This window comes from Varanus komodoensis, unplaced genomic scaffold, assembly GCF_004798865.1.
Source record: "Varanus komodoensis strain SLA01 unplaced genomic scaffold, ASM479886v1 scaffold45, whole genome shotgun sequence".
Classification (NCBI taxonomy): Eukaryota; Metazoa; Chordata; class Lepidosauria; order Squamata; family Varanidae; genus Varanus; species Varanus komodoensis.
In genome coordinates, this window is record NW_025336011.1 from 7,972,022 (window position 1) to 7,996,414 (window position 24,393).

The 24,393-nt window shown below is 40.8% G+C and overlaps 1 protein-coding gene across 2 annotated transcripts; it reads right to left on the reverse strand.

Moving 5' to 3' along the window:
• Window positions 1-1,821: 1,821 nt before the first annotated feature.
• On the reverse strand, window positions 1,822-24,048 carry LOC123030652 (albumin-like). Of its 2 annotated transcripts, XM_044444754.1 has the most exons (15): window positions 23,989-24,048; window positions 23,482-23,594; window positions 18,472-18,526; window positions 16,486-16,621; window positions 15,431-15,639; window positions 14,728-14,860; window positions 13,807-13,904; window positions 12,052-12,181; window positions 10,009-10,223; window positions 9,147-9,279; window positions 8,343-8,440; window positions 5,948-6,086; window positions 4,983-5,206; window positions 3,069-3,201; window positions 1,822-2,270 (listed from the first exon to the last, which is right to left on the reverse strand). In XM_044444754.1, exons 2-15 carry the CDS (start codon window positions 23,567-23,569, stop codon window positions 2,223-2,225), a joined length of 1,839 nt encoding a protein of 612 aa, XP_044300689.1. In that variant the 5' UTR covers window positions 23,570-23,594; window positions 23,989-24,048; the 3' UTR covers window positions 1,822-2,222. The 2 variants fall into 2 exon arrangements, with proteins under 2 accessions (XP_044300689.1, XP_044300690.1); XM_044444755.1 differs by lacking the exons at window positions 23,482-23,594; window positions 23,989-24,048 and adding an exon at window positions 21,472-21,581.
• Between the last annotated feature and the right edge of the window lie 345 nt (window positions 24,049-24,393).

Here is a 24,393-nt window from a genome sequence, read left to right on the forward strand (position 1 = left end):
GACAGCTTACAATCTGAATGAACTTTGAAATGGAATCCAGAGAACTTCAGAAAGCATGAATTTTGTTGATTTGCACATCCCTAGTGGCAGGTCTAGTTAGCTTTGTCTGTGAAATATCAAATTTCATAACTTAGATATTTGGATAAGTGTGGGAACAAGTATCAACAGAATTATATTTGCGACAAAGTAATGTAATGCCAGTATTAAATTTTGGTCAGAAAATGTTCTGGTATGGATTGCTCTCTCTCGCTCTCTCTCTCCTCTCTCTCTCCCTCTCTCTTGATCTCTGTGTGTGTGTGAACAAACCAACCCCAAATCACCTGCTAATTTCTGTATGTCAAGTTGCTCTTCCAGGCCTTTTCCTGGTTAGTTGGCAACCCAGTTCCCAGCACTGCCAGTGCTAACAACAACCAGAAAACCAATAAGAAGCATCTTCCCTTTGAAGAGATTTCAGTGGTTTGTTATTGTGCCTTTGACTTGGAGTTTGCTCCCCTTCACTCAGAATCTTTTCCCAAAGTATGCATGTCCCAATGTAGTAATGGAACGTAGGTATCAGTCCAAGCTGTGAAAAATTTGAGGGAAATCTAAAATAAGGCTTCCATTATACACATCTTTATATTTATGATGGATAAAATTAAAGGTATTTTTGGCATCTTGCCCAATCAGAAATACAAAAACAGATAACAAATCTTTGTTTTGGTATTTCTTTGTCTCTGCAATAATCATGGCAACAACAGAATTTGCCAATTTAAGAGAAAATGGCAATGCCCAGACTGTGGGAGGAGGTATGTGCAAAACCAGTCCATACTGGCATGAAGGAGTTGGAGGAGGTTCACAGTACAGGACCAAACATGTGTCGATGCCTGGAAACCTTCACAAATGTGAAAGATTTATCAGCTCTGTAACTGTTTCGAACACATTTCTGGAAAGTGGAAAATGTAATAATAACCCAAATCAAGGAATTTCTAGTCAGTAGGTCAGAAAGCAGTGAAACAAGTACTTGCATTGCCAAACACAGACATCGCATAACTAGCAAAACATCTGGGAGATGATACCTCATATCTTAACATCTCTGGGCAAATCACATATTGTCATTTAAATAAGTTTTAAATAAAGCTAAACACAAAATTTTCACTTGAGAATTTGAAGTTCAAACTTCAGGGTGGGGGTGAAAGAAATTCAAAGCTGGTAGAGTTTCAGGAAAGTCTGGGGGCATTTCTAATTAGTGCCTGCAAAGGGAGTCCCCACCCCACTTGCCAAGAAAGTGACGATGGGACTCCACTGAGTAGTTTGTAGCAGATGGATACAGAAAAGAGCTCCTTCCTTCTTGCTAATTGCTGATGAAGAAAGAAAGAAACCTTTCCTCTTTGCTAACCATATATCACCCCCCTAATAACTGAAATGCCCCCCCCCACATATTTTTGCATGTGAAAATACAGTGGAAAATCAGTTGGGGAGGGGATTATTCAACTCAAAATTGTTCACTCGAAAATGAACAGAATGAGCTACATTCATTCTGTTGGATCAACTTTTTGGATCAACGTGTTCCTTTGGAGAGTACTTCCACAAGCAAATTGGATTTGTGACTATATAATGTGTGAAAAGGCCTTTGAGTTTGTTCTTGTTATTTTGAAAAATCTTCATTATAGAAAGGGGAAAGTGGTTTGAGAAAGACTTTTGTTCCTATGGAACACAAACTTTTGTATTTCTAATGTCATCTCTCATCAAGCAGGTACTTACAGCCACCTGAAATAATATAGAGTCTAAAAATCTCATTCTCTAGAGGATGATATGGGTTGGATATGGCAGAAACTACAAACATTGACCTTTAATCCTTCATTTTCATACCAGTGCAGAGGGTGGGGGTGGGGAATAACAAACTTCTTGAGTCTATGAGAGTGTCTCTTTCATGACAAAAGAGTTGTGGACTGAGAAAGCCTGGATGCAAACTAGTCATATATACATACCTGGAAAAATGTGTCTGATACAAATACAAAGCAAACATCCAGAAATAAATCCCTCATCAAATCTGCCAATTTTGCAAAACAGACAAGATACCTTGATGAGGAGGGATCGGTTTGATTTACATGTTTGTCCTGGTTGTACCAGTTTACTATGCTTGGGGTGCTAGTATCATAGAAACAAGGCAGGAGTTCCAATTTTTCCGGGCAGATTGTGCAGATGGCATTCCATGATATCTCTCCCGTAATTCATCTGAGATGTTAGTTGTCTCCAAGAGCAGTGCGAATCTCTGCAACTAGTTTTGGACCCTGAAAGAAGAGACCGCTGAAAATGTGTTACTAGGCAAAGGTTTCCCACTCAGCTCTCCATCTGATTGATTAATTTAGTTCTATCCTTTCCAAGTTTTTAATGATAGTGTAATTTTTGTATGCTTAAGGACACAGTCCTAAGACCTCCTGATATCACCTGGGAGGCTGTAGAATTTCTTGGCATCCCAGCTCCAAGATCCTTTTCTCCTTGCTGGAACAAGAACTGTACCAGCCACTCCTACCAAGAGCAACCAGGTCTCAGAGAGGACAGTGAGGTTTGCTGTCTAGAAGGAATAATTAGGATTGCAGCCTTTATGATGTTTTGGAAATAATATAAGCATCTGAAATTTGGCAGATTAGTCATTTAATTAAGCTTTCCACATTCTTTCTCCCTGTCTTCATGTTCACACTCATATTTCTGCAACAAGAAACACTCTGTTTATCTTATCGAATTAATCTAGGGAGTTGATTCTGAAATAAATCCACATGCACACGAACACAGTTCTCTGTCCTGCGAGGACTATCAGGACACGAGTCACAAACCTTGTGGCTACATACTTTACTGGAGATTTCCTTAAGTCCCCTCTGTTTCTATTTCTCCTGCATCTCTTGTTCTGCTGGACACTCATTGATGGAATCAGATTTTGGGATGATAATTTCATTTATTTGCTAATGTAATCTGCACTAATGCATATTGCAGCAAATCCCCCTCCCCCTCATTATTACCAGAAAATGACCTCACCAGGTGCCCAAAGAAGAATACCTAGCACTGGTTGCTTGTCCTTTTCAACAACTTACCTCTACACTGAAACATTCTTCATGGTTGTTGGCATCGCAACATTTTGCTACCATTCCAGTGAATTTGACATTCACATTTAACAGCTGTTCATCAGTGATGGAGAGCTTATGTTTAACCAAGAAGACAAGAAACCTGCAATGAGAATAACAGTTAGCCACAAGGTAAATAATTGGGCATTTTAATTCCATGAAGACCCTGATGGGCATAGATGGGATAGAAGAGCTGAGCAGAGAGGGAGGCAGAGTTGAAGTCAGGGGACTAAAGGCAGAGAGAAAGAGATGTTAAATAAAGAGCAGAAATACTGACATCTATTAGCCTGTGGAGGTTTTAGTTTGAGGAAGTTTGTCAGTAGAGAAAGGAAATGGAGACGCATTGGTTGGGACAAAATCTCACAGGGGAAGCAAGGCAAGGAGGAAATGTGAGCTCAAAGTAGTGAAACCTGGATTGTGGAGGGCAGGGATGTCAACTTTCAGACTTCTGGGACCCGAGGGACCAGTATTTTCTTAAAAATACTGCCCTCTGTTACCCCACCTCCATTATAACAACAATGAAAATCTCCCATTTTCTGTGTATATCTGAAGAGAAATACTGAGGTAGGGTGGGAAGAGAGAGAGCAGAGTGCCAGCTGGAAGGAGTGAGGACAGTGGAGGTGTTAATCTTGGTAACAGCAGAACTGGCAACATGCACAGTTCTTTCCTCTCATGGCCAACTTCTGCTGTCATAGACACCATATTTGAAGATGTGCACAGGAGCTGAAGAGCAAGTTTGGCCTCATTTCTTCCACTAAGGACATCATCCCACAAATGGAGCATGACTGGCCCTAGGCCAATAGTCTGCATTGTGCTGTGCTAAGGAATCTATAGCATGATGATTTGACTGAAGTTGGGTTGGGATGAACCCTATCGGAATGCATCCCTCTCAGCTTTCACAGAATTCCTCCTGTGCTCAGCCTGGTGGTTCCCAAGTGAGCTGATTCAAGAGGCATGTGAATGCTTGCGGAGCCCCACTCAGGCAACAGGCAACCTTTATCCATGTCACCTGCAGCAGCTAGCATGGAAAAGGGGTGCTGCTTGTACAGAGGTCATGGGGGTTGCTTTCCTGGCAAGCCCTTCCTGACTAGCCTGCTTGCTTGCTTGCTTTCTTACATTTGTATGCTGTCTGATTGTGACACAGCACTTTTGGGCAGCTCACAATTACAGGATAGAAACACAATGAAAACACAATAAAAACCAATAATACATTAAAAATGAAATAACTATAAAATGCAAGCAAAAAATACAAAACAAAGGTCTTTGGTTATTAAAATATTTTTTTAAAAAAGAAAGGCCTTTGCCTGGTGCTGAAAAGAAATCAGGAAGGTGCCAGGTGAATCCCCATGGGAAGAGCATTCCATATATGGGGAGCAACTTCAGAAAAGGCCCTCCTTCTAGCGGGCATCCCTCTCAGGTCCTTAAGGAATGGCTCACACAGGAGGGCCTCATTTGGCACCAGTTGCAGCCATGCAAAGAGGGCTGCTCCTGAGGTGGGAGAGGGAGGCTGCTTAAACTGTTGCTAGGAGAGATGGACATTTTTGCTTTCTAATGAACTGGATTCCGAGCTGCTACAAAGTGAGTCAGAACCTGGAGAGCCTGTGGATCCAAAGGATTCCCACCTCCAAATGGATTGCTCACTCATCCCTAGTTGAAGTGATTATCTGACCTACCCTATTACTGCACCGGGAGGAGAGGAGGGAGAGATTGTCATTGGCTGAAAGAAGAGAGTAAGATGAGAGGTGGACAGGAAACACTGAGCGAGAGCAAGGTGTGTCAGTGTGTGTTGTCAGCAACTGTTGATATAAGGAAAGATGAAGTTTCTGTGCTGATTGCTTTGATGTAACCAGCAAGATCTTGAGCCTCAATCCTGTGGTTTCTTACATTTGCTTCATTGTTTGCTGCTCTTCTGGATTAGCCAAGCACAAATCTTCATGGAAGGTGAACAGTTCAGGATTGAATGGGACAGGAAAGTAGTCTGGATCAGTTCCTAAGCCACTGAAGCATTCCCGACGGAAAGGGTAGGAGCCACTGCAACATCTGGAGATCTGGCGGTTTATGTAATACACTGCATGTTGCTGGCATATTGCTCCCAGCACTATGTCTACCTAGAAAGCGAGAGAAAATGCATTGCAATCTGATCTGAAAAATGAGTCTCTCATATTTAAAGATATGCAAACTTTGCTTCAGTTTGAAAAATATCCAGCCACATCCCTCTTGCAGCTCCATACGTTAGAACATTCTTGATCTTGTAATCATATTTGCAAAATGGATGCCTTTTATAGCAGACTATAAAAAGTGGTTTTTTTTCCCAAATAGGAGACATTTGATGTTTTGATAAATGTTTAAATGGTGCATTTGGTTGCATAATGTTACATATTGTTAAAAATGTGCAATTTAATAATTGAATTGTACAAAAAAGTTGTGTGGGCAGGTGGGGGGATGCTTGTATTCAGGATGTAAACCACTTAGGGTTTTTCTGAATGCTTAGCAGGATGGAAGTATTACACATTAATAAAATAAATGTCTATATTTGATTTTGGTTTCTTTCTGTGGTCAGCTCTAATTTTGAGAATGCTAACATAATTCTTATTTGTTAAAAGTCCTAACTAGTTAAAGACCTTATTGGACTGGTCTATGTTAATACAAGCAACTTGAAGCAGGCCTGGTCCACAATTGGTAACTAGTGAAGTTTGGACAGATGTGAGCAGACGTGCAGCTTTATTTTGTATCAATTGCAACTTCTGGAGCCTTTACAAGGGCAACTGGAAAGTTGTAGTCAATGGCTTTGTGATTTTTAAATACATTTTCTTTAATGAATGAGTAAAATATGGAGGAAAAGTACTCACATTTCCCTCAGAACATTTCAATCTGTAGCCATCATCCTGGTTGCAGCATTTGTCAGCAATACTGGTTAGTTGCTTTGTGTATTCGTGCAGATCTGCAAATTCAAGCTGAGGTGCTTTCTTGGTGTAACGAGTAAGGAGCCTGCAATAAGAATGCACCGGAGGGTTCTAGTCAGAGAGGACATGAGAAGCAATGTTCAGGTATGGTGCACTTGCTCAATTACTTGAGGAGCTTGAGAAAGAAAGGAGCTGTCATGAGTGAAGTGAGGGCTGTGCTCAAAGAGAGTTAGGAAAATTGTGGACTTTTTCAGACATGCATGGATAAGATTAATGAAATCAAGCTACTGGAGGTTTAGCCAAAGAGTGTTTTTTTCCCATCCCCACAGAGTCTTATGTCCTTGTTTATACCAGAGACTTTTCCAAGGACTATGCTAGAGTTATTTAAATATGTGATAACAGCAGCAAGAGTTACACATTGCATCAAAGTGGAAAGCAGAAGACTGTCCTACTACTGAAGATTGGAAAAAATATGCTAGCTAAATATGCAACAATGGTGAAATTAACACACACACACATAATTTTCTCTCAAAGAATCTGACCTAATTTTGGCTTGTTTTACATTAAAACTTCTTAATACAAAGTATTCAAAAACTAAAATTGTGTGTGTGTGTGGGAGGTGGAGAATGAGGTGTGTGTTTGTTTTTGGAAAGAGAATCAGGAAACATCAATAGCTAATGGATGATCACCCACTGAGCAGTGACATTCCTTCAATTATCTGGGGATATATTTTAATGAAATACTCAGTTGGAAAACTTACTGGGAAGCTGTAAAATTAAAAACATCAAGTTAATTCAGAACATCCTGAAAATCTCACCCCTCCATTAAAAAAGAGAGACGATGGTGTGCCACCAGTAAAAAATAAAAATAAAAACCACCAGTTTACTAAGTATTTACAAAACATCACTTTATTTTGCTTAGTTCTTATAGAGCTCCAGTTTCAACTGCTTCTTTGGCAGGCTTGATGAAACTATATAAAGATACATCATCCTTTATACATCATCAAGGAGGTATATCAAGATTTCCTTTTTCTGCCACTAAATGATTGCCCCAGAACAAAATACACCCATTCTCTGAGTTAAGAACCGGTTCCATTCCTGAGATTGTCTTTAAGTCAAAAATCAAAGTCAGAAGTCAGATCATATACATATAAAGCATATAAAACAGTTAAGAAACTCTTCCATAAATATTAAAACATCTTATGCACAATACAGAATTTTAATAATGATAATAATACAGTAGTAATAGCTTAACTACTGATACTCAAGAGAGAGAAATCTGTATATATGTGTGTAGCTATACAGTACAGTTCTTAAAGCAGATAGAAAGAGAAAACAGTTTTTAAAAAAGGCTATTAAAGATTTACACTTCTTAAACTAACTTTTAAGCCTAACATTAACTGGATGATGATGAAGATGGGACTCCTTTATCCTTTAAAATTGTCCCAGAGGTCACTAAATCCATGTGATCTGAAACACACTGGCTTGGATAGGCTAGGTTTTCATGAGCATGAAAAACTACTGTAGTTCCACTGGGGCACAGGAACTTGTTCTGTCTTCTTCATTCACCATTTCCCCCTCCTTCTTCCCTTTCCCTCATACCTTTCTTGCCCTCCTTTCTCCTTTATTCTTCTCCTTGCCACCCAGTGCGCACCACCCATGGGCACTCTCTTGCCTCTTGGGGATGAGGTGGAACTTCTGGACTTGCTAGCTTGTAAATAGGGGTTGTTCCTAACTTGGATGTTTGTAACTGGGGGACTGGGCATATATCTCTTGTGTCACAAGGTAGAGAGTGACCTCACATGGTAGAATGCATACTTGCTCCCAGACACCCATGAATGTATATCTCATCCTCTTGCAACAACAAAAACAAATTTGACTTAGCTTTGTGAAGAAAGCCATAATGGACGGCAAAGGTGATCTCTGAAGTGGTAAGGCAAGTCAAAGTGCAAAGTGTTTTAGCTGTGTCTCCATACTCACAATTTATGTCCTATTTTAGATATTGTTCTTTGCTTTGTTTGTCGTGTCTTATAGACAAAAACAATATAATTGTGGAGTGATTGAATATCATTATGATGAGAACTGAAATGCTCAACCAGCTCAAGAAAGGCTGAGTAAAGAATCTCCAACACAGAACGTATGTTTCAGAATGCTTTTAGACCACTTCTGCAATAATACTATGACTGCGCTGTGATTTCTATTTCTTTTTCTTTTTTTAAAACCATCCTTTTTCATCTTTTTTTAGATGAAAAGATATAGCTGCCTACATCTCTGACTAAAATGTCTGAGCTCTGATAATCTTCTCCATATGCACAAGTGAGAATCTCAGGAGAATAACTTACATATTTTGGAAGGCGTAGTTTCCCAATTTTGAATGACGAGTACAAGCTGCCGTTACCACTGCTTTGGAGTCAGCAATGAGTTTCTCAAGTTGTTCTTCCTGAAAAACAGTGGGATTGTAGTTAAATACCTGCACTGAAAGTGAGCATAGCTACAATTCTCAACTGGCAATTCTCAAATTTTCATGTCTGTTTAAAAACTATCACAGATGCAGCTGAATTCAGATCCTTTGGGAGGAAATTCCAGAACTGGGTTTCTAGTGCTGAAAAGATTCTGCCTCATTGCTCCACCAACTGGCCTATTTTGCTGGTGGAACAAATAAATAGTCTTCAAAGATGATTTCAGTCCATGTCCAGGCTTATGTAGGAAGGCATTTTGTTTTCAAGCTTTGTAGATAAACACCAGCACCTTTGATGGGGTCTGGAAATGAATGGAAGTCAGTGCATCTGACACAAGATGCACAACACAATGTGCTTTTAAACATTTACAGTAATCTGGCTTGCACATTTTGCTCCAGCTTCAATTGCCAAGCTCTTTTCAAGGTCACCCCCACCACGAGCACCATTTTTTTTTCACAAGAGGCTCCTCTTTTTTAACAGCTATATAGGAGGCAAATCCATCATACTGAGGACAACTGTCCTTATTGAAATTGGCTAGTGTAGATGGAGTCCCTTGTTCCATCTTCATACAAAATTTTCATAATTAGCTTCACAGTTATTGCAAAACAGCGGGAAAACAACAGCAGCAGCAGCACACCCACAACACACAGAACTTCCTCTCATTGTATGAAGATAAAGGAGACTTGCCTTTTTGGAAAGGCATGGCTCAGGAATTTCAATTGCACAACATTCCTCCATAAGATCATGATATTGTTTGGTTAGTCTCAGCAGCAGCTGTGCTGAGAATTCTGGGTGTCCTTTTGCATACTGGAACACAAAGCTGCAACAGAGGAAAGCTTTCTTTGAGAGACAACAACAAGCACACTACCAATAAGAGCAATTACATTGAGGGTTCAAAGAAACTGAAATGCATTATCTCCCTAGTCCTTAGGACAAACCTGCCAGTATTATCTGTATATTGCAACTTAGAAAGTTTTTTGAGTTGGGGACCAACATGTTCAGCATTCATCTGCATAAAGGTTAGGGCACATTGCAGAGTTTGCTGATTTCTTTACTCCACTACACACACCTGCCATCCACCAGACACATTCCCATCAATCCAATGAGTTAGCAACAGCAAGAGTTGTGAGGTTATCTATCTGCATCTCATTCAATCTGAACTCAGTATGATTATATCCAAATAAATAATTCTGGTTTGTAGGCAGAAACGCTAATCCATTCCAGGTTAGCAAAAATTTACAATCCATTGATATCAGATAGACATGATGTTACAATGCATTTATCTCATTGTTTACCATGTGATTTAGGGACAAAGCAATCTAGGTAGATTTGGACTGATAGGGTTCCCATTGTGTCTGGAGAACTGATACAAACTGAGGAGGTATTAACTGAAGACAGACTGTAATATATGAACATGTTGCCTTGCTCTTGATTCCATCTGAGTGCAACATCTAGAATGCAGAACTAAAGTTTTGTAGAAACTCTTTCCTCTCCTTTCACAGGTGCTGCTTGCAACAGATAGGACTGAAAATAGTCTGAGATCTCTTACTTTAATAGATGTTGGTCCATATTTGTGGAAAAGTTTTGGCACATGTCTTTGCCTTCCACAAATTCCTTGAGTGTTGGAGTTAAATCTTCAGGTTTGTCCTCATTTTCCACCGATAGAAGGCACATTACTCTTTCCAGCAGAGGTTTCTCACAGCAGCTCTTCATTTGAGAAGAAATAGTATCTTGGTGGCTACAGATATAGGCTATCAATTTTTGCTGTAAGAAAAGAGAATCGCAAATTACTTTGTATTTGACAGAACTAGTTTTCCTTCTCAAGCTCTGGAGTATGCCAGAGATTTATCAAGTGCTTCTCCATGAACTAATTTTTAATTGTGGAGAGGTTGTGACTCAAATATGTCCCTGCCTTGACAGCAAACCCTCTCCTTCAATGAAAAAATGTAAAGACCTGCCAAGTATACTGTAGTTCGTACTTTCAGGTCCAGCATGGAATCAAAGAACTTTCATGTCCTAACCTAGAACGCGCGCTAGTGCCCTCAGAAACAAAGAAGGTGCTAAGGCACATGTGCTGACATTTCTTGGTAGAGAACACAATATAACTTTAAAATTTGTTGTATTCTTAATTTTGTTTCGTTCTTGGCAAGCTTCTAATTGTATATGGCACTCCCACCCTTTAGCCATTGTTAGCCAGATTAAACCCCAAGCTTCTTGTTAGAAGAAATTTCTGTAGTAGAGAATCTTACCCATTATGTGATATCCTGCCCATGTTATAGAGCTCCATGATAAATTTGGAGATGAGAGATAAATGTTTAGCTGGAATTTCATCTGTCACTGATTCATACTTGGAATCTGAGAAGATTGTTTTGAAGTCAGCATGCTTATGTATCCTATAGAGTAGTATTCCCCAACCTGGTGGCCTTCAGAAGCATTTGGACCACAACTCCCAGAATTCCCATCCAGCAGGACCATTGAATAGGAATTCTGGGTGTTGCAATCTAAACATGTCTGGAAGGCACAAGGTTGAGGAAGGCAGCTATACAGTGTCTCTGTTTGCTTTGGCAGCTATGAAGATTAAATCAAAGGGAGTAGTTAATTGATAGCAATTAAGCTAGTTTTTATTTTATTTTTATTTCAATTTTAACATTTGTTCTTATTTTTTTCTGATTTTTTACTATGTAATTTGTAAAATTTGTAATGGCCTATGGCTAAATGCAATAAAGCTTGTCTTGACTTTCTTTCTTGCTAGAAGAAATGCCTAGGTCAAGAGAAGCAATGGAATCAGGACAGACTGCGTCCAACACCCACTTCCTGAACTCCACTTGGGATTGCAAGATTATGTTCTTAAGATTCCCAAGAAGAAAGGTGGGATATAAATGTGATGTACTTAAGCAATAATCTGCATTGAGGGACCAGACCACCTGTTAACACAGTTACACAGAGTTAACTCTTGGAGACCCCCCCCCCCAGAATTCCTGTTTTGGACTCCTTTTATGCACAGGTTTCTTGGGTATTGTTTGAGTCACCAATTTCTCAGAGCTCTAAGTTGTTTAGGTGAAGACACAATGCTGGTCATCTCTTCTACATCTCCTGAAGTGAAGCCCATTTCAGAAGTTAGGTCCACTTCTCCAGAACACATGTACTGTATGTGTTCTTCTCCATTCTTCTTCAGGTACCTATCCTATATACCTAGAGCTGCATGTTTGTACTCATAGTACAGATTTATTCAAAATCATAGATATGCTGGCAGGTGGAGCCTGCTCCAGGTATGCCACACCTTGCGAAAACCCAAATGGCTCAGAAGGACTTGACTTCTTTCTCTGGCTAAAGGCGGCATCATGTGAATTCTCAAACCCTCTCTCTTGGTTTCAAATTGTAAATGTTGATGGAAGATAATGAAAGATCTCTCCCCGTGCTCTGCCCCTGAATCTGATTGCTGAACTCCTTTTCAGAGTTAGTAAATGAAAGCTGGGCAAAGCCTACAAAAGGAAGCAATGCTCCAAGGTGACCAGCAACCATGAGGCTTATTTTCTGCATGGTTCACATCTTGTTGGTTGGATGTCCCTGAAATGAAATGAATCAGTCTTACACCATCAAGGAAACACTGCAGCGTATCACCTCTGCAGCACTCGGCATAGGTGTGTGCAGCATCTGTGCCGATCTTGCTGGCAGTGGCCAAATCAGCCTTGAGGAACTTTGGGGCCAGTTTTATGATTTTCCTAGAAACAAAACCAAGGAAATGTCAGGAAAATTCCAAGGCAAATTCCAAATAACATCTAGCATTGTTCTCAAAGGGAGTCACAATGTAATCATGATCAGGACTAGACTACTCAGCCTACATCTAGTCTGTGCTAGTTCTGTGTACATTACATCTAAAGTCCATTCCATCCTCAGTTTACATCCATCTGGAAATGGATAATTGTTTTTAAAATGCATATAATTTGCATGTGAACATATGCATTTTGTGCATTTTGTGCCCTGTTCTGTAAATTAGCCCAAGCATGGTGAATTAGGACAGTCTTGATACCATCTATTTTTTCTTAGAAATTCAATAAATAAATACTGTCTGACAAAGACATCAATCACTGGGATCAAGCAGGACTGCCAGAATGCATTACTTTCTGCAAGAAACTAGACTTCAGCAAATTGGTCCTAGGTCTACTCCAAAGAAATAGATCCCAGACAGGTTGTTTCCCTATTTCCCTCCTTATCTTGCTTGGCTGTCTTTCTCCCCATGCCCTCTCTGTACCCTGTTGCTGTCCTGCTTTCAGAGGATTTCTTAACTGAAAGTCTAAGTTGCAGTCAAATGTCTATGGATTCTGCTTCCTATGGGCCACTTCCATATTTTCACCCAGCTCCGGTCCCAATCATTCAGCCACTCCTTCCCCTCCTTTCACAGATAGGATTGAAAATAGTCTGAAATCTCTATACCCTAGAAGGCACACATACAGAGTTTTTATGCAATGATTTTTAAGGATATTTAGGGATTACATGTGGTGTTTCTTAAGCTAGGTTAAGACATTCCCCTTGAAAATGTGGCTAGGGGTGCTGGTTTCCATATTTGGAATTTTGAAGACAGGAGAAGCTACCTTCCAGCAGCATCCAGCTTTTCAGCTGTGCCTTGGGCAGACTTTTGACAGAAAGGAATGGGAAGATCTATTGCTGCTGCTGCCACATCCCAAGCCTTCTTCTGGATTCCACATACTGTCCTTCAGAGAATGACTCCCACCCATTTCAGCCCATTTCTGGCTGGATACCATATTTGCAGATGAGACATGCTGGATTATCCAGCCAGGCTAGGTGGGTTTTTTGTTTTACTGTACCACCTATGATGTATGCATTTGCCTGTGTGGCTGAACTGTGGGAAGAAGTTATTCCCAGACACACCTCTGAGCTTCATCTGCCATGTTGGATGACCCTGCAACATGGGGGTGGAATGGGGGCTGTTTCCTCCATTCTGACCCACAGTTCCATATGTCTTGATCTGAAAGATACAGTTGTGTCAGGGAGGTACTGGGCAGGGCACACACACACACACACACACACACACACTGATCAGTCACAAGCATGTTAGCCACTGGATCATTAAGTCAGTGAATTTATTTTTTATTCTTTATTCATGTCAGCAGCAGGCCAAAACGTTTTACTTTCCCAATGTTTTAAGACCTGACTGTTTTAATTGGGGTTTTAGTATTAGTTAAATTTTAGGATGCTGTTTTTTTTTTTAATTTTTTACATTTTGTATGGTTGTATCCTGCAATTTCAGTAATGGGACAGTTTATAAAAGTTTTAAATAAATAATTCCCCCTGCCCCCGCTCCCCCCCCCAAATGCAAGAGGCTTACAAAGCTTTCACAGTAGGTTCTCCATAAGTCTTTAGGACCCCACAACGATTAATCTGCACAGCCAGGGTAGTTTGCAATTGCTGGGAGATGTCTGGTACCTGTTACCAAAAATGAAAATACAATGGAAAATCTGAGAATTTTTCAATGCGTTCCCTGTGTGCCAACAGTACCATTTCTCTGCATGTGCTGGATTCATTGGAGCCTTTATTTCCAGAATCCAGTGTGCCTTTCCTCCTTGCTGCTACTGCTCTGGTTCTACAGAAGGAGGACTCAGCAGTCCTCCCCATTTGGTTGTCCTTCTGCACTCTCCTTGGCAGCTTGTCTTATTATTTCGGCCACCACGGCTTTTGCTTCTGGGGAGGAACTGCATAATTCTGAACTACAGATCCCAGATGCACTTTGAGAATGCACATTTTCAAAAGCTGATTTTCATGGAAAGGACCTTTCCTTTAAGGGAAAACTCTCCTCTCATTCTCAGCCTACTTAGGTGAGTTTATTTTCTGAGTAAGTAGCAAACTCCCTGTTCTTGGATGCACAGCTTAACATGGCGTGGAAGTTTAGTATTATCAGCAAATGTGGCCACTTCACTACTTACTGGGAGAGGGAACCAGTGGAAGAGCACATTCTTTACATTCATAGGGCGGTGGGAAAGATAACGGAGCCACAGGCCCTGTCACTTGCCCATCTACTGGTGCTAGACCTGTAAATTTCCTAGGCATTTCTGGATAAAAGGTCCAGGTAGGTTGGGGAAGGGCAAAACTGGCATCCCAGAACCTGGAGAACCACTGTCAGAGTAGCAAATATTTGGCCAGATGTATCACTTGTTTGACCATTTACAAAATAGCTTCCTAGAAATCTAGCTGAGGTAGATTCTCTATGAATACAAAGGAACAAGATCTGATCTAGATTACAGTGAAATACCTTTTCTCCAAAGCAGACATTCTTATCGGCAGCCTGGCAGCAAGTCTCCAGTACCTCATCATACTCGTTTTTGGCTTTAAGGATTGAGGCAATGTTTGTGAAAGGATGCCTTCTGCTAATTTCAAAGTTGTAGCTATGTAAGAAAGAGGGGAAATGCATGAATCTGCTGTATTTTCATATAGCAAAGGTTCTGGTCTTTATCCAGAAAGCTACAGTCAACAAGAAGTAGGTGGCCAATCATTTAGCCCAGTTCACTGAACGCATGAACAGGAATGGTAAATTTAAGTTCCCGTGCAAGAAATCCAGCTTACACACATTTATGTTTCTTAAATCCCACCACTTTCAGTGCAGTAGATAAGGCAAGATTTGCATATGGACCATTCTGTAATAATCTAAATCTGGAGACAAACATCGAGCATTGCCAAAACGGGGCTGTTAAAAACAAGGGGCAGACGGTATGCTTGGGAGAATCCCAAGAGTTGTAGGTGTTCCATGTGGAGCAAGAGAGGACACATTGCAGGATGTATGGGTGAAATGCAGAAGAGAAGCACTCCAGCTAGGAAGTAACAGTTCCCAGTAGATATCTGACAGCTGACATGAAGCAGCAATTTGCAATTGCTTCAGCAATTTCTGAAGAAAGTAAAACATCATTCTTCAGAAAAGGTATTCAAAACGAACAAGAAAACGGAATCAATTTACTTACACATCCAAAACTGGGCTTGCATTACTGTGATAGTCCTTGCAGTCCTCCAAAGATGGAGGGTCGAAGGGTGGAATGAAACCCGGAGTTGCATTTTTATGGGAGATAATGCACTCATTTCTTTCTGGATCAGCTTTAGCACAGCATTCGGTAACTTTGTGTCTCTCAGTGACACCTTGTTCATGACAAAGATTATCCAGGAAAATGGTATGCTGGTGAACAGAAGCAAAACTTCACTTTCATTCATTAGAAATGTGCTTATTTATTTATTTATTTATTTATTTATTTACATATATTTATAGGCCACCCATATTTACTGAGGTCTTCCCAGGCTGCTTACAATGTAAAACAATGTCTTATGTCTTAGTGCAATTAGATGAACTAATGCTAATCTTTGGAAATGCCCAAGGCTCTTAAATTATAAACTAATGTCTAGAGCCCTAAAATATATATTGTTCATATCCTGTCTTTGTCATGCATGCATTTTACATGCTTGCTTCCATAATAAAATTTTAAATAGGAATGCACTCACTCTCTGTGGTAACTACAGATTCTGTATTCACTGGATTTTTAACCTGTTCTAGAGGAGCATCTATAATTTTAGCTTCATTTTGGGTACCAATTTAAAATTTTATGATATTGACGTGGGACCAATCGGATCTGAAAGATCAAGTTTTCCAAAAAGACACAATGTCAGAAATGCTGTTTGGATCACTTAAAGTGCATTTTTGGATGGTGTGTTGAATGAGGAAGGTAATACGGTAGCACAGATCACACTGAGTGGTTTATTCACACCCGGAGAGTTGCCTTCTGAATGAAATTGGACTGTGAGAGAAGATTAAGCAGGGAGGATGCCTTTAAACCCTGATTTACATCAAAAGAACCTAGCTGTGAACAGATCTTAATTAATCTGAGAGATTCAGAGTAATTTTCTTGTTTTGCCTCAAGTGATGACAGATTTCTCATTCAAATAATTTTGCGACTGACCGGGACTCAAGAATGTGTACTATATCAATATTTCTGAGCAAATTGTCCAAATCTATTTCTCAGATGCTTACCAAAGGCTTTACACATGCTAGGTCTGATTGTTCATCAGCAGCACACTTCTCTGCAAGTGCTACAATATTATCCCGCAGTTTAGTCACGTCCTGCAATGTGGCTTTCTGCAAAATCTGTGAGTACAGCGCATAGACACTGGAAAAGAGCCATATGAAAACAATTCTGTGTATAACAAATTCCTGGCACAACTGAATTATTATGTGTGGGATGTGTCTGCTATTTGCTTGTTTGCTTTAAGCAGAAAAGGGGGTAAAAGTTGAAGGAAGAGCCTTCAGAGCTGTAAGTCTCAAAAAATATAGGTCAAAAATATTGGAGGGGAAAACAAGCTAAAAGCAGTGAGGAAGAGAAGGAGAAGAGGGAGAAGGAGGAAAATGTGACCACAACCATACCTCTCTTGTTTTGGTGGATTACTCTTACACAGAAATGTTGGAGATCTTTCAGTTTCAGGCCAAATTTAAGCCAGAAAAGTTTATCAGTGATGTGTAGGGTTAAAACCCAAGCACTTAGGCCAAGGCAAATAGGATGGGACCAAAGTTATCAAAAATATCAGCATTTTTAATTGAAAGTGCTTAGAGGAATTTCAAGAAGCACTTCAAACACCAGGATTTGGCTCAAACTAATTCACACTTCCAAATCATTTCCTTTTGCATATGACATTGAATGGAAATGTCCTTTTTAGAATGATGCCTGCCACCATCTGCTTTTTGCAGATTGTCAGGCACCTTTCACTTTATTCTCCACTCATTATCCTCCATGTACTTGCAGACATTCATGTTTCCAAAAATGTACCTCCAGACACATTTGCATGCTTTAGTCTATAGGAGGAAAGACACATTTTTGGACAATAGCACTTGCTTGTGCTTATTTTCCTGTTTTCCTGAAACTGTTTTCATGTAAATACATGTAAAATTATGGGCAGCAGAGTAGGGCAACAACAATTAACACCACTATTAAAACACTCCACAAATCCATGGAATCTCTGTGACTCAGGAAGAATCCATGAGTCCAATTCAGAGAAATGCATACTCATCTGAATCTGATGTGGATTCCTCCAAGATCCCTGGTGAGAGATTACATCAAATGCTATTGGTCAACCATTTAATGAGTGATGCACCTAATGTGGCAACTTGGGCTGAAGGTCCAGGCCCTGGAGCCTAGAGGGGTCCCAAATTCCAACCCAGAAAAGAGAAGGCAAAGAGGCTAGCAGAAGCAAAGTCTGTTTTATTCCAGCAGTCAGGATGGTGCTGAGTTCCATGAGTTTAAAATGAAAAGCTTCACATATTCAGAGCATATTTTTAATTAATACACAAAACCAACTAAAAGACCCTTCTAAGTCAGTCCTCGCTGCAAGACCACATGGGCAGAGCTATCCAATGGGGTTGCCCACAGCCCTCCAATCATGGAGCACTATAAACATCCTATCAAGGGTGGAAGGAACACGGAGGCAAAGTTGCCTCCATGCTTCTTTAAACCTGCAAAACACTCAGACAACTGATTTTTGCTATATGTTCTGCACTTACTTGCCACAAGAAGAGCAAGACACCATCAGGATATAGCGTAGCTCCACAAGACCTCTCTCCTCCTCTCCCTACTTCCCATGATCCCTCCTATGAGAGCTCTGAACTCAGTCTTGTGACATTGGAGACAAAACCAACTTGAAAATCACCACACTGGCTGAGAGGATGGAGGGTGGATTCTCCTCAGAGGGCATTGCCAAGGCCAGAGCTGGAACTCTGACCTATCCTTAGGCCATCTGGACAGCATCCAGTGGCTAGACGATTGCTAAACATCTAGAATTAATGTTAGCTACCATGTCTAAAACTATTGCATGGCCGTAAGTTCCATGCAACTTCATAAACTGCTGTTATTGACAATCTAAACTGTACCCATGCTCGTATTTCATAACCTTGGTATCTCACATCCCTTCTTATGTGGATGAGTACACAAGAAACAAATTTGTGGTAAATATTTCTGAAAAGACTTACATGCTTCCAAAATCACTGGAAAAATGTTCAAAGACAGATTTGATGGTGTCATGTCCTGCAAAGAAGAGAGTGGTTCCATTTTCAATCACTTTTTCTCACAGCATTTGTATACCTTGAAGGTTTTCTTACTGCAGTGAGTGTGTTCCACATTGTGGTAAAGAATCAGCTCACTTTTAAATGAAATCAAATTAAGGTGTTTAATGCCGAGGATATGAACGTTGAAGTCTTCTGCAACCTGGCGTTCTGAAGATGTGTTGAACTGCAACTCCCATCAATCCCAGACACCATGGGCATTGGCCATATTTGATAACTTTGGGTTCACAATAAATGGAACCAGCATTGGAAGAAGACAATGGAGATCAAAAAAGGAAACCTACAAAGACCTCTTAGATATAATACCAAGTTCTCAATTGATCAGATAACTTGAAAAATAAATGGTCTCCAGTTAAATCATATAGGGATTCAAATGTACTGACTATGAAATGAGTCACTGCACAATAACCTATGTAAAAGACACATGTTCAGAGCAACTTAGAATGGACTCTTAAGGCTGTATTGACCAGGATAATTAAATACAGTTCCACAAAGCCTTTCAGCTTCACTTTGTCCCGGGAGCCAGAAATATATTCAGCAGTTTCTAATTGAGCTTATTTCACTGAACTTGAAAGTTGAAGTTCTCCCATCCCTTGAGTCAAGAGAGGAAAAACATATGGCTGCATCACCCCGTCCCCATTGCCTCTTCCCTGCCCATCATCCATACCATGCCTTTCCATGTTGTCCTTCAACCCCCTACCTACCACCCCCATGCCAATGTTGCCTGTTACCTCCACCCTTCCTCTGCCCACTCACCAACCTACCCCCCTCTGCCTGCATCATACAGTGTCAGTTTCTTCTCCTTCACTGTCACCACCCCCACTGCCCACCCTCTAACTTGCTCTCAGGCTTATCTGGAGGGCAAGGAATCTCTCCAAGAGCCACGTCAGTCTGAAAAAGCAGCCAGAGTGGCTTCTTCATTGCTGGCAGACTAACTGCACAGTTAATTTGCACAAGGCATTGCAAGCAGAATGGAGACGTGACTGTACTGTTCAAATTGAACCTTCTAGTTCTGTTCAGAGTCAGGATGCACTTGGAAGATCTCCAGTGGGATAGCAGCTAAGGTGAATCAGGCATGCACAGGAAAATGTCTCTTTAGACAAAACTCTTAGTCTTTCTTATATTTTTTTTTAATTTCATAGAAAAACCAATATAATCTGATCAGTCCATGCAAAGATTTTCAGAAAAATTATATGAAAGGTTGGGGAGTGCTCAGAGTTGTATAACATACTTGGGATTAAACCTTTAATGAATGAAGATTACATATCACCCAAGATCTCTGGGCAGCCCTCCCTTTCAATTTTTCTCTCTCTCCCTCACACATACACACTTTAAGAGAAAGAAAATAAAACATTTCTAACACCTAAAAAGAGTTCCAATGGTATAGAATGACTTCAAAATCCTATCATATGTTCACAAATGGCAGTAGAGGACAGTCTTAACCTGGCACCAAAAAGTTACCAGTGTTGGTGACAGGTGGATCTTAATGGATAGATCATTCTACCACTGGGGAGCCACCACCAAGAAGGCCCTCTCATGTGTATCCACCCCGCAGGCTTCCCTCAGAAGAGGCAGTTGGAGGAAGACCTGAATGGTTGGTGTCAGTTTATGGGCCTGCAGAGGTGCTCCATAAGGTATTGCGATGCTGGGTCAAGAATGGTTTTATAGGACAAAACCTTGAACTCACCTTGACTCAAGTTCAGAAATGTACCAGTAGACAGTTTATGCAGTCCAGAAGTGGCACTATATATTCTAAAATTTTAGTCCCTACTCTCAATTTGATTGCTATACTTTGCACAATCAGCAGCTTCTGAACTATCTACAAAGGCAGTCCCACAGAGACCAGAATACTAACCTGAAGGTTACCAGAACATACATCACTAAAGCTAAGTTATCCCTGTCAGAGGTAGCTACAGCCAGCTCACCAGCCAAAGCTGATGCAAGACTGTCAGTCTGTGCCTCTGAGGCCACCTGAACCTGAAGGGACACTGATGATGGCTCTAGGAGGAGGTCCAAGCAATCAACCTTTTCCTTTCAGTAGGAGGACAGTCCCATCCAGAACTGGTTGACTCTCCTCCATCGTGTCAGATGAATCACCCACCCACAGCATCTCAGCCTTGTCTGGATGGAGCTTTAGTGCATTAACCTAAATGCACTTTGGGCCAGTCCCAGACTCTCAGCCCAACCTACCTCACAGGGTCGTTGTTGTGGGGATAAGATGGAGGAGGAGAATGATGTAAGCTGCCTTGAGCCCTTTGTAGGAAAAAAGCAGGATATAAATCGAAAAATAAATAAATAAATACATAAACCTTCATCCAGTCCGTTGTTGCAGTGAGGCAATAATTTAGCACACACACAGCCTCACCTGCAGAGGATGAAAACAAGAACTAGAACAGCAAGTCAACAGCATACTGATGGCAGGATATGCCCGATCTCCTGATGGCTCCACTCAACAGTTTCAAATAGATGTGGAATAACATGGTGGTTAATCCTTAAGCTCCTACTAGGTAATCCATAGAGCTGAGTATAATCTGAAGAACACCTTCCAGAGACAACTATCTAAGGAGGAGCATATCTAAGCACCCCTGCCTCACCGGTCTGTGCCTGCCACCGCTGCCTTTCAACTGGCCCCCTGTTGAAAAAGTTTGAGGACCCCTGATCTAGAAGGATACCCCTGTTTCTGATATCCAAAGCCAATGAAAGTTCAAGGAGAATCAGCAGGATCCCATTCCTCATGTCTCTTCTCAGCAAATGTTATCATGCAGGGTAATCAACTTTGTTTCACTGCCAAATCCAGTCCAAGTCTTCACTGAAATGGATCCAAATCATCAGTTTCATCCAAGAAAGTCTGGAGCTGGATGACAACTCAAGGACATAGAAGAGGTGGGGTGGAAAAAACCTTCTTACCTACATCTCGATATCTTCTGGGAAGGTGATTTGATTCAGCAAAGCTTACCAAAACAAGACAAGAAATTAATGCTACCCACTTCATGCTTCCAAATTGTTTAGGGGCTTGAATGTGCAAGGCAGAAAAATCAAGGGGGAAGATGGAGACTTTATACTCTGGTACAAGGATCTTGGGTTAATAACTAGCCATCATATATCATTTGTATGGGAAGGACATGAGAAATACTCCTTCTAATTTTCAAATATTTACCCCCTAACTTTATCTTATAAAATGTTCTGCCAACTAAGGCCTTCCCCTGCCTGCTCCCATCAAATCAGGAAAGATAGACATTAACCTTATCATACTACAAATCAGCCAAGAAAACTGTTTTCGTTGTTACCCTGTAACTCTGGTACCAACCTTTCACCTCTTGATATTTTGACACAGGTGAATAGAACTGATGTAAGCCACCAGGAATTTGTCAAGTGAAACAGCCCAGGCTCAGTGCAGAGGTCAGTGACCGGGGTTCACAAGGCTGCTGATGAGTCAACATTAGCTCTTGTGTAACAGGGACTGAAAACCTAGACTAGAATCAGATGAAGGAAAGGGAATCTCTTTCTATTGAGTCTTTCCCCATTAAGCTTTGCTAATCAGAAAATCGCAGCCAAGAAATTAAAAGATGCTTGCTCCTGGGGAGGAAAGCTATGGCAAATCTAGACAACATACTAAAAAGCAGAGACATCACCCTGCCAACAAAAGTGTGTATAGTCAAGGCTATGGTTTTCCTAGTTGCAATGTATGACTGTGAAAGCTGGACCGTAAGGAAGGCTGAGCACCAAAGAATTGAGACCTTTGAATTGTGGTGCTGGCGGAGACTCCTGAGAGTCCCTTGGACAGCAAGGCGATCAAACTGGTCAGTCCTAGAAGAGATCAACCCTGACTGCTCTTTAGAAGGCCAGATACTGAAGATGAAACTCAAATACATTGGCCACCTAATGAGAAGGAAGGTCTCCCTGGAGAAGAGCCTAATGCTGGGAACAATAGATGGCAAAAGAGGAAGGGGACAGCAGAGAATGAGGTGGCTGGATGGAGTCACTGAAACAGTTGGTGTGAGCTTGAGTGGACTCTGGGGGATGGTGGAGGACAGGAAGGCCTGGAGGAATGTTGTCCATGGGGTTGCAATGGGTCAGACACGACTTTGTGACTAACAACAACAATCAGAAAATTAATTCCCCATAATTATTTTTATTATATTTGGAAATATAACAGTCTGATATTGTTAACTCATTTCCCACCCACTTATATGAAATTTTGTTTTTGTCTCAGCATGCATTACTTTACGTGTCCTTAAATTGTCAATTGGATAATGAATCTTCACACATACAGTTATCTACATGGATACAACAACAAATACCCTTGGTGCATTTGACCAATTAAGGAAGAGAGAGAGATTTGGGCAATGGCTTGTGCAGAGCATAATCCAAAAGAAAGGAAGTGAATCTATTCAAGGCATCTTTAAAGAGATTTGAGATAAGCCAAGTGGTTGCTCGGAATCAGTTTCAAGATCTGTGGGCAAGTTTAGAGGCCACACTGATCCAACATTATTAGTCTAAACATATGGCGCCAGGTTAAGAAAGTGGAGCAATGGAGAAGTGTCAGGTATTGGGCCTGTATTTTAAATTAAGCTTGAACATAGCTCTAAGTTAAATGTCACTTACTTGCACATAGGGTCACACACAAACACACACTGAACATTCTGGAGTTGCACATTGCAATGGCATTGTTCAAGAAAACAAGCAGAAAAAATCCCAAGATAAATGACGAAGTTATTAATGCATTTGAAATACTTTAAGACTGTTTATATCGTCCAATAATGCTCCCATGAATTTGTTCAAATTTATTTTAGTCTTGGGCCAGGGAATGGGATCATCAGCATTGTCTAATGCACATGGCTGAAATGCATCATAATTCATTGTTTGGAGATGGCCCCACACACACACAGAGAGAGAGAGAGAGAGAGAGAGTCATACCTATTAATTCTGACTGCTTTTCAATAGGGGGATCTGATGCAGCACAGTTGATCAAGACAAGACAAGAAATGAGTCTGATGCAATTCATGGTTGCAAGCTGTTTAGCAGTTGGCCTGTACAAGACGAAAAGAACAACAGGGGAAATCGAACTTTCATTTTCTAGTTCATTCTGCATTAACAACAAAGGTCCATATTTGCTAAGGGCAGATTCTGTTTTCCAGAATTCTACCAATGTAATTATTTCCTGAACTTGGAAAAAGACACAGTGACATGATTGTTTGCAAAAGAAAACCAAAGTGTTTAAAAAAGCAGCATTCTAACCCCCAAACCACACTGGCTCTCCACTTCTTCCTCACACAATCCATTCAGGTATCACACCAGCTCTGCAATCAGGCAGAATTTATTTCCTTCCCCACTATATGCTCTCAGAAATAAATGGGGACGTGGTGGCAACTGTCTGGCCTGTTGGCCTGCCCTAGATCCACAAATGCCCAGTCTCTGAATTACCTTCTTAAGAATGCTCAGCTCAGTCCGAGAGTCAAGGCCATATGGTTTGCGCACATCCGAAGTTTCAACTCAGGTGGGGTGTCTGAAAGAAAGCCCAGTAAACAGACCAGGAATCTTGATACTGATCAGTTTTAATGAGGTCAGAGAACATGGATAACAATGCTTGTTGTTTGCCACAAAGAACAACTCTGTCTGAACTAATTTATAGCTCACCGTAACCTAGCACAGCTGACTAATAGAGTCAGCTTGCTGCTTCACGAAAAACTTCCTGTTCAGGCTGTTGGACTTCTGGCAAAGCTGTGCACTCTTTCTTTCTAAGGGGTGAATTCCCTCTGAATCCTACTATTGGGAACCCCAGGGACTGCCCAAGAGGGTCTCACAGTCATCTGCACCCACAAACCTGGC